Source organism: Urocampus carinirostris, chromosome 8 (assembly GCF_059441175.1).
Source record: "Urocampus carinirostris isolate Australia breed hairy pipefish chromosome 8, RoL_Ucar_1.0, whole genome shotgun sequence".
NCBI classification, from domain to species: domain Eukaryota; kingdom Metazoa; phylum Chordata; class Actinopteri; order Syngnathiformes; family Syngnathidae; genus Urocampus; species Urocampus carinirostris.
The window spans coordinates 11,539,709-11,550,193 of NC_142356.1; the positions used below are offsets into that span (position 1 = coordinate 11,539,709).

General features: G+C 39.7%; 1 protein-coding gene across 1 annotated transcript in view; it reads right to left on the reverse strand.

Moving 5' to 3' along the window:
- LOC148360715 (STE20-like serine/threonine-protein kinase) overlaps window positions 1–10,140 on the reverse strand; it is a 40,359-nt gene extending 30,219 nt beyond the window's left edge. Inside the window, exons 1-4 of the mRNA XM_088341611.1 lie at window positions 9,496–10,140; window positions 5,945–6,109; window positions 407–455; window positions 161–310 (exon numbers count right to left, since the gene is read on the reverse strand). Of these exons, the coding sequence (XP_088197737.1) occupies window positions 161–310; window positions 407–455; window positions 5,945–6,109; window positions 9,496–9,645 (514 nt within the window). The 5' untranslated portion in view covers window positions 9,646–10,140. The remainder of the gene's footprint in view (window positions 1–160; window positions 311–406; window positions 456–5,944; window positions 6,110–9,495) is intronic.
- Between the last annotated feature and the right edge of the window lie 345 nt (window positions 10,141–10,485).

Consider the following 10,485-nt stretch of genomic DNA (forward strand, 5'->3'; position numbering starts at 1 on the left):
CTGCAAATTAAAATAACATCTCCAACACAGTGAAGAATTTAGGAATATATCACAGAGAAAAATAGGCCTTCATTCTTCATGGCTCTCTCCCAAGAATGTTTCATTGAAGAATCTACTTATGTATAACGTGACCAGAGTTACCTAATCAGTAAGTCCTTACCCAATTTGACATCACCGTTCAGAGTGAGCAAGATGTTGCCAGCCTTTAGATCTCTGTGGATTATTTTAATATCATGGAGGTAGACAAGGGCTTGTAGAGTCTGCCGGCATACCACTTTAATCTGTGGTTCTGTCAGGGGTCTCTCCAGTTCTGTCAGAGAAAAAAAGATATTCCAAAATTTATAGAGAACAAATAAATAGTTTTACGGACAAAAGTGAAAAACTGCAGTAAAAAACGTTAACTCACCTAACATAACAGCATCTACAGCCCCTCCTGCACAAAACTCTATGAGAATCTACGAACATAGGTGAGGAAAAAGAGCTGTTATATTTTTATTTGAATCATTGACTTTTACAGAATCAGTTAAACAGAAAATAAAGCCCATTGTTGGGGTTTCACATCCTGAGTGATAAGATAGATCATGCATGTTGAAGCAAAAGCTATTTCAGTTTCTGATAGATGGGCCTTTTGATGTTTCACCCATACGTGTATATATTTAACATTGAATTATCTTGTATACTAGTGGCTTGTCTTAGAGAATTTCAACATAAACTCTGCCTACATGATGTAACGAAGGACTGTGAGGACTTAGCCGTTTAGAATCTTTCAATATGGCTGTTGGTGTAAGACGACTAGCTCGACCTCTTATGATAGGCCTTAAGGCCTTCTGTAGTAAATAGGATTACAGTTTCTATGGACACAAGTCTTAAGTACTAGGAATGTGTTGAGGGTTTGTTCATGGTGAGATTCTGGAGCATATTTTCTGTTGAGCGTAAAGAGTTAGTCAATTCACTCACGGCTAATTGATGTTCATGTTTGAGGATGGTGAAAATTTGCGACATTTGTAAATGCAATATAGAGGGAGGACAAGAAAATAAAGAAACACACAACTGATATTTAGAATAGAAAGTACGGCTTTTCTTTGGTTGAACACAAATGAAACATTTGTGTTTATTGTGTTCATTGACACATGACTTTATGTATTACAGAATAACTGTCAAGGCACCTCAAATAAAGAAGAGTTTGTTTTTTCACTGAGGTTAATTTGGCATTTCGTGTTTAAAGGCTGTTCCGCTTATTATGACAAAGCCCAAGACTTAATACAATCTTGGCTACTGTACTTATACCGTTGTACTTTTTTCTGTTATGAAACAGTAGTTTAGTGGTTGAATTGTTGTACAAGGGGTCCGAACATTATTGTGTTATAACCGTGGTTTTCTATGAGGCTTGTTTGTTTGACATGCAATGTGTGATACCACAAGTAAGCAAGAATCTATATTGTTTTGCTTTAAGATGAGATTTGTTGTGTCCAATGATGTAATGCCAAGCTGAAAAAACAATAACATATTTACAGTTCTCGTTTGCCCGCGTCCCTGACGCATTATTTTTGCTGGGGACGCATCGTGTCAAATCAACGTGCATCCCCGGGACGCAACTTTTTTGACACGAAATTGTCATCATTTTTTCACAAAGATTTACCGCACTCCAAACTTTTCGTGAGGCAGATCCGCCATTGTTGTTTTGGTCTCGCGTTTCGAGTTTTCGTCTGCACGCCGATCTCCAGTTCGAGTTGTGTAGTGAAAGTCCGTTTCTTTTTAGAGAACCGGCTTTTTCGGCTCAACTCATTAAAGAGAGTCGGCTGTCAAACGGCTCACTTGCTTTGATGCATTATATTACGAATGATTGTGTTGTATGAAGAAGTTAAGAAAAAAAGTATAAAAGGAGAAAATGGTGATCCTTTTAATCAATATATTACCAACAATAATTTAATGCAGAAAATGAATTAATAATTTGAATTACAAAATGTATTATTATACTTAATTATATTTGCATGTATTTTTTCCTTCTACAGTGAACGTCCAAGCAACTTCATTTTTGAACTTTTTTTAATAATAAACCTCATTCATGTCGAGCAACTCAGTGTCTCACAACAAAATGTTCATTAACAATATATATGATATAAGGAAACACATGTACAATATAACATGTTAAACTACATAAATAAACATGTTTGAAAGAAAAAACGTTTTTTTGTATTTTATTAGGGAAAATACCACAGTTTGTAAGGGCACTAAATTTTGGGGACCCATACATCTCTGTTGGGACCCATAGATTTTTGAGCATGTGAGTCCCCGGGACCCATCACTTTTCAGAGGTAAAATGAACACTGCATAAACATAAGTATCACAGAAGAAGGGTCGACATAGTATTCCCGATTATCACACAGCCACTAAGTGCATATTATCATGTATTGTTTCATATCACAATGTTAAAAAAAGCACATTTGACCTGACCAATCTTATCAACTTGTCCATGTTTTTATGTTCAAACACCTAGATTTTGGTACCTATGCATTTTTTTACGATACCCTGACTATTATTTACAGTCTTATATCAACATCCTACTGCAAATATTGTGATAATTATTGTATTGAGAGGTCATACTATGATATTTATCACATCATACACTTTGTATATGATTACAATCAAAGTTACTAACAATGTGTCAAATATATTGATACTGTCAGGACCAGAACGGAAACAGGACCCAATTGCGTTACGTTTGTCACAAGTTTTATTAAAGGAAAGAGGAAGGCTTATGCCCACGATCCGGTGTTCGCTAGGCGCGGGAAGCAACACGGAAGTGGATCTTCTGTAGCGAAAGATGGCAGTGTAAAGGACGGAAAAACAGGTCGATAGCCGGGACAGAAGAACAAAAACGTGGTCGGGGTCAGAAACGGGTCATAAGCCGGGACGGGAGAGCAAGTCAAGTCATTTTTATTTGTATAGCCCTTAATCACAAAGAGTCTCAAAGGGCTTCACAGGTTATTACACAGACTATATTACACAGACTATTTTTCAGACTATTATTACACCATCCCCTGCTCTGGAACCAACATGAGGGCAAGGATAAACTCAAAAAACCTCAACATGAGGAAAATGAAGAAACCTTGAGAAGGGACCGCACATGTAGTATCCCCCTTCCAGGATTACCAGACAGCAAAGGATGTTGCAATCCCAAATAATACAGAGATATTTTCCACGAAAAGTATAGGTTATTCATATGCTATAGGGTAGAAGTGAGTTTTAAGCTTAGATTTAAACAATTCCACTGAAGTTTCAGATCAGATCTCAGGGGAAGGAGCATTCCACAGCACCGGTGCCCGGACGTGGTCGGGATCAGAAACGGGTCGTAAGTCGGGACGGGAGAGCAGACGTGGTCAGGATCAAAACAGGTTGTAGCCGGAGACAGACGGGAGCAAAAACGGGACAGGTGGGAGTCAGGCTCGAAAAAGGCTTGCCTAGTATACACTGAGGTTCGCAGACGGACTGAAATCAGGGGATTGACAGGACTGAGTTCAAATAGTGACAGGGAGCCAATCAGAACCCGTGGAGGGTGGCGCCAAATGAGCGGGCAGAGCTGAGTCACATCAGTAATCATGACAGATACTTCTTGGCATGATTCATGGTATCTAAATCAGGATCAATCATAACATGAAACTACTGTCACTTTCATGCTATTTTTGAAAGCACAGCAGTGTAAAAAGTGGCCCAAACAAGACGATGCAGATAATAATTCGTACGTAAAAACTAATCTTTGGCCAACAGTACAGAACTGCACTATTCACGGTTACAGTACTCTAAAAACAACTAACATTGGAGAACTCTAATTGCAGCTTTGATCATCTATGCAATCTTTGTTTATTGATGGATCATTTCATTAAAAAGACATTTTGTAGCAATTACCCTTGTACTGGTTTTACACTCACTGACACAATTCATGTTTATGACAAGCATTACTGACGGGCTTCTTTCAGACATCAGTTCTTAGCAAAGACCCAGGAGAGGAGCTCCAGGCTTTTTCTAAATATAGCTCACCATTGATAAGAGTACGTTCTACTGGAATGTTAAAAGAATGATCTATTTAAGATTTTTACACTTGCTAAGACTCCCAATAAATTGGTGAGACATGTTTCTTAATTACCTTTGAGGAAATATAAAGAATGAATGTAACAAATACAGTTAAAAAAATTGTAAAAGTGTTATTTCAGTATTTATTAAAAGTGATGTGATTATATTAATCAGTCCCCAGTACTGTCCCCGTTAATTTTTGGAAGTTTTGAGAACCTCAACCACTTTTGAATGGCCCACAGGTCGCAGATGCAGTAAACAATAAAATGGGATTTGCTCCATAGATAAAATTGTGCTACATATTACACAATACAGACGCTCCCCTACTTAGGAACATTCGACTTACGCAAAACGGTAGATACGAATTTTTTTTTCGTGATGTCGAAAAATATCCAGACATCGCTGTAAGTTAGATTTATATTGTGTGCACCTTTTTCCGAGTAAGGACTTTACTGTAGTGCTTCTCTCCGCCGCTACCGGCGTGTGGCGCTGTGAGAGCTCACCACACCGAATAAGAAATCCGGCTTCTACTTCCTGGTTCGTGTGTAATCATAATAACCTGTACTGTATTGCTAGCGCGTTTAATATCCTGTGCATCCATTAAATATGGTTGGTGTAAAGTGTAAGGAAGACGAGAGCCGTTTCTTTTGAAATGAAAGTGGAATAAGAAAGCTTGATGCGGTTGAGAAAATGTTTGGAACGCTTTTTTTCTGCCACTTTTTACCACGGAGGAGGAAGTCGCCGAACTCTTGGAGCTTATCTTCCAAAAGTAAATCAAAACTCACTTAATTTATCTTTATAGAACATATTGATTTATAAAATGTTTATTTTTTAGTACAAAACAATACAGGTTACTTATACAAGCCTTAAACATGCTCATATAAACCATAAACTCGTTTGGATCTGCATCTGTACAACACATTTGCTAACAGCCCCATTCAAATATAAAGATATTATTCTGTATATGTGTAGTGACATTTTTTCAATGGAACTGTAATGTTTGTGACTTGAATAATTAATAAATTCAGAAGCACTTCACATCACTTCAATCACCTGTGCCAACTCATTTGGCGCCAACCGCTTCAGGCTCTGATTGGCTCCCTGTTCCTATTCATACCCAGTCCTGTCAGTCCCCTGTTGTCAGTCAGTCTGCGAACCTTTGTTTATACAAGGCAAGCCTTTTTTGGACCCGGACTCCCGCCTGTCCCGTTTTTGCTCCCATTTGTCTCCGGCTACGACCTGTTTTTATCCCGACCACGTCTACTCTCCCGTCCCGGATTCCGACCCATTTTTGATCCTGACTACGTCTACTGTCCCCTCCGACCCGGACCACGCTTTGCTCTCCCAGTCCTGGCTACCGACCAGTTTTTCCATCCCTGACAACGTCATCGCCCGCTACGGAAGATCCACTTCCGTATTCGAATCACAATCCGATGGCGAGAGAGACTTGCATCGGATCCCTTTTTTCTTTCAATAAAATTGTGAGAAAACGTTACGCGATTGGGTCTACCCTGTGTGCTGGTCATGACACATGTGGCCCTCTGTGAAAATGAGTTTGACACCACTGGTTTGAAAGCATTTAAACATAAAAACCTGTATGATGATTAACAGCTAAATGCTATTTAATTGTTTTTGTGAACTTTAACCCTGGTAACATGATCATAAGCAAGAAAAATATTGTTTTAATGCCGTGAATGCCTTTTAACATTGTGCAATATTCAAGCAGTGTTGTTTGTTATGCTGGAGAAAATACAAAAGTGCACTGGATGAAAATTGTTTTGCAACATAATGGCACGCTTGCACGAAGATTCAAGAAGTATTATTTTTAACCTGTCATTAATTACTCTCAGACTTAGCTTTCAATTGTACTCACCCACAGCCTGCCCTCATAATAGAAAGCATCAAGCAGCTTGACAATATTTTCGTGATCACATGAGGCCAGGATGTCGATCTCTACCATGTAGTCCTCCAGCTCTTCCTCTGTCTTTGTGTCGATAACTTTGGCAGCAGCAAGGACACCGGTCTGTTTGTTTTGAGCCTGCAAAATACAAATGGGAGGTCATGCATATTAACTACCGTAAATTCCGGACTATAGAGCCAACCTGATTATAAGCCACACCCACCAAATTTTAGGGGGATAATCGCTTTTGTATTTACACAAGCCGCACCTTTATATAAGCCGCATGCGCCCACATTAAAAACATGTAACACGATCACAAAAGTAACCCAAACCCGACTAAGTCCCGCGATTGTAACTGAATATAAAGTACACAGTCCAAAAAACACAGCCGGCATAATGGACGGAAAATGATACCGGTACATAACGTTTGATGCAGACCTGCAGAGTCCGGGTCCCGTTGAACGTAATCCAAGGAAGAAACGGCTATATTTTCAAAGGTAAGGGTGGGAAAAATATATATCCACTATTGTCCGCTGCGTCCAAAAACACGTCTCACCTCTACTCCACTTCCCATCAGCCCCTGTTGTTTTCACCCCTTCTTTTTGATTCGCCCGTGGAAAACACATCAGAATAAGTCTCTAAAATAAATAAAGTCGTCTTCCTCAGAATCGGAAAGATACTTTCTCATATAGACGTCGTCCCCGCTCCCTTATTCCAAAACACGCTAGCAACACGCTCGCAAAGTAAAGTTGACGAGCAATAGCTCTGTTTCCCTCTTATCGGATTGCTCGATTGCTTTTTAGCTTGAAAGCTGCGTCATGTGCCTTTCTTTTTGCAATTTGCATGATGAGGGTAAGTTTACGCTAATTTAATTTGCACAAGCTAAGAAGTTGCAGTCTTCCTCAGTGCATATATTCCAGCGGTTTAAATCTTACCTTTTGTACTCGAGCGCATAAATTGGCCGCATCTCAGAATAAGCCGCAGGGTTGAACGTTTGGGAAAAAAGTAGCGGCTTATAGTCCGGAATTTACGGTAGTATTATTTTGAATTTGAGTAATACTTGCAGCTTGTTTAAAATGACTAGGGCAGGACAGCCCAACAATTGTCTAAATGTATGCAGTCTCCTTTGGGTCAACGGTCATTGTCCATTAAATAAGAATTACCGTATTTTTTGGACTATGAGTCTCTCCGGAGGGTAAGTTGTACCAGCCAAAAAATGTATAAATAAGAAGAAAAACATGTTTAAGTCGCATTTTGAGGCGAAATGTATTTCATAAAATCCAACACCAAAAACATACGTCATCTTGAAAGGCAATTTAGAATCGAGAACGGTATACTAACGTTACCCATACCTGCATATCTTAAACACGCTCATGTATGTCAGTAACTATGGAAATATTAAGAGTTATTCAGATACCATACCATAAAATTATCTCATTCATATCTATGAGCAATTCAGTCTTCAATAAAACTAATATGCTTGTTTATAGAATGCTGGAAAAAAAACCAGCCTACATGAAAGGAAATCCACATAAGGATGGGAAGAATGTAATCAATATCTCCACATAAACATTGTAAATTTGCTTTTATGCTACTAGTTTGAAAGCATCCATCCATTAGCTGCACCGCATATCCTCAGTAGGGTCTCTGGGCGCTGGAGCCCATCCAGTTATCTTCGGGCAGTGGGCAGGGGAATCCCTGAACTGGTGTCCAGCCAGTCGCAGGGCACAGAGAGACATACAACTCACTTTGGACCAGCCAATCAACCTCACATGCATGTGTCTGGAATGTGGGAGAAAACCGGAGTGGCAGGAGGAAAGGGAGAACATGCAAACTCCGCACAGGAAAGCTGGTAGCTGGATTTGAACCCATACCCGAGAACTGCGCCGTGGACATGCAAACCACTCAGCTGCCATGCCACCAGTTTGAAATCAATGTACTGATAGATAGATAGATAGATAGATAGATAGATACTTTATTCATCCCCGAAGGGAAATACTGTAACAATTATTTAGTGTCACGGTTGCCATGGCGCCCAATTGGCCCCGTCTGTATGGTGCCAGCTGCGGCTCGTTGACGGATTGGCTTTCCGTCTATTTAAGCTCAGTGCTCTCACTCTTCCTTTGTCAGTCCGTCAACGAACCTCTGCCCCGCAAGACATGGGTTTCGACTCGGTCCTGTATCCTGTTGGTATTTCCTGTCCGGTATTGTTCCCGTTTATTTTGTCCTGTTTAATATCGCCTACCAGTTTCGTTCCCGTCTAGTTTGTCCTGTTTGATTTTGATATCCTGTTTTGATATCAATCCTGTCTGGCCCGTCCTGTCCGGTATCGACCCCATCTGTCCGATATCTGCTCATGCAATTGGTATCGATCTCGTCGGCCTCTGGCTTCCTGTCATTCCACGCCAGACTGCGGCCTTATGTCTTCCGCCCAACGAAAGAGAGAAATAATGAAAGAGTAAAAAAATAAGTGTAAGAGAAAAAGAGCCAGACTAACAGAGTGAGAGAAAGGTAGAGTGTGGAAAGAGAAAGGTAGAGTGTGGAAAAAAGAGACAAAATTAGACAAAAAAAGTAAAAAAGGAACACAGAGAGAGAATGAGAGGCAAAGAGAGGGAAATACAGACAATGACAGATAGAGAAAGGAGAAAGATGGCAAGAAGAAAAACAGACAGCATCAGCACGAGGCAGAGACAAAAAAGATAAAGGAATAGAGAAAAACAGAGTGAGAAAGAGAGACAGAATGGGAATGAAAGAAATGGAGTGAATGAGAGAGAAAGAGGTAAAAGAAGAGACAGAGAGAGAGTGAGAGTGAGAGAAAGAAAGTGAAAGACAGAAAAAACTATAACTCCAATTGTGTAGTGAGTGTCTTGGCCTGGCTTTAGTGAAATCCAGTGGACATATTTTGATGCACAGCTTGTTTTTCTCTTGCGCTTCTCTCCTGAGCAGGCGGATTCAATCTGTTGGCAGGCTTGATCCGACCTGCAGGGTGCATGTGACACCCCTCCAATACTGCGACACTTACTGGTCAAATATTACACAGTGTCCCTTTAATAATGCTTTGAACTGGTTATGGGCTTACATAAAGTAAATTCACTGCCAAATATTACACAGTGTCCCTTTAATGATGCTTTGAGCTGGTTATGGGCTTACATGGTGAGAATTCACGGCCAAATATTACACAGTGTCCCTTTAATAATGCTTTGAACTGGTTATGGGCTTACATAAAGTAAATTCACTGCCAAATATTACACAGTGTCCCTTTAATGATGCTTTGAGCTGGTTATGGGCTTACATGGTGAGAATTCACGGCCAAATATTACACAGTGTCCCTTTAATGATGCTTTGAGCTGGTTATGGGCTTACATGAGGAAAATTCACTGCCATATATTACACAGTGTCCCTTTAATGCTGCTTTAAATTGGTTATGGGCTTACTTTAAGACAATTCACTGCCGGGGTACGTCTCCCCCACTTTAAAACCAAAGGTCCGTTTTAGAATTACAGAAACAGTTTGACATGTCTTACCTTAAAGACTTTCCCAAAGGCTCCATCTCCCAATTCACCGATAATGGTCCAAATTTCCTCCGGGTTTTCATCCCTCCGGACGTGCTCATATTGTTTCTTCTTCTTCTCAGATCCCAATTTAAATATTTTACGGAAGTTAAAGAATGACATCCTGAAGCATAGGTGAATCTTTTGGGAATACGTGAAACGAAATCAGATCGAAATTCTTCCTTTTGCAACAGCATGTATAATATAAAAGACGTGTCAAATTTTATTACCACCGCAGATTTGATAATGCTCCAAAAAACTAGCTTAGCCTATGACTCTCGACTGGCCAGTTTGAAAAACATTGTAGACCATTTTTGTAAAAAGAATAATCGTTCTGGCATTAGAAATCGAGCAATATTGTTGATTAAATGTAAAAAAAAAGGTTGGTAGTTTCTCTCATCGACCAATGGATCCGACCAGGGGTTTCCTTGCTGGAACCAAACTGAAGAAATAAACAATAAAGCGAGTTCTTCCAAGTAGTTTCTGAAATTGTAAGTCACAAAAAAACAGTAAAAGAAATTCAATCTGTGTTCTAGAAAGCAATCGGTTATTCCAAATAAGCTAAAACATTCATCCTCCCTCGATATGGGTTTGGTAATCTAGCGGATTTAGTATCAATGCGCGTTCACGCGAGCGCGCGATGTTGTGTTCTTTTGAGTTAACGCTCTTAATGGTAGTTGCTGCGAACAATTTAAAAATCGTTTGCTGCCCTCGCATGAAACTCTTCCAAGTCACAATGTTTTTTTTTATAAAATGGTTTCTCGGTTTACAACGAGTGGAGCAACATTGTTGTGATCAGCATGTGGCATTGTGTCCTTTGTACTCGATTTTCGTGGATAAAACTACAAGTCCCAGCGACCATCAGTGTTCCTCGATGGCGCGCTGTTTGGATATGTGTATATTTTTAAAAAAAAAATCATTGTAATGTGTTCAACACTAATTTTACTTCCCTAATTACCATAA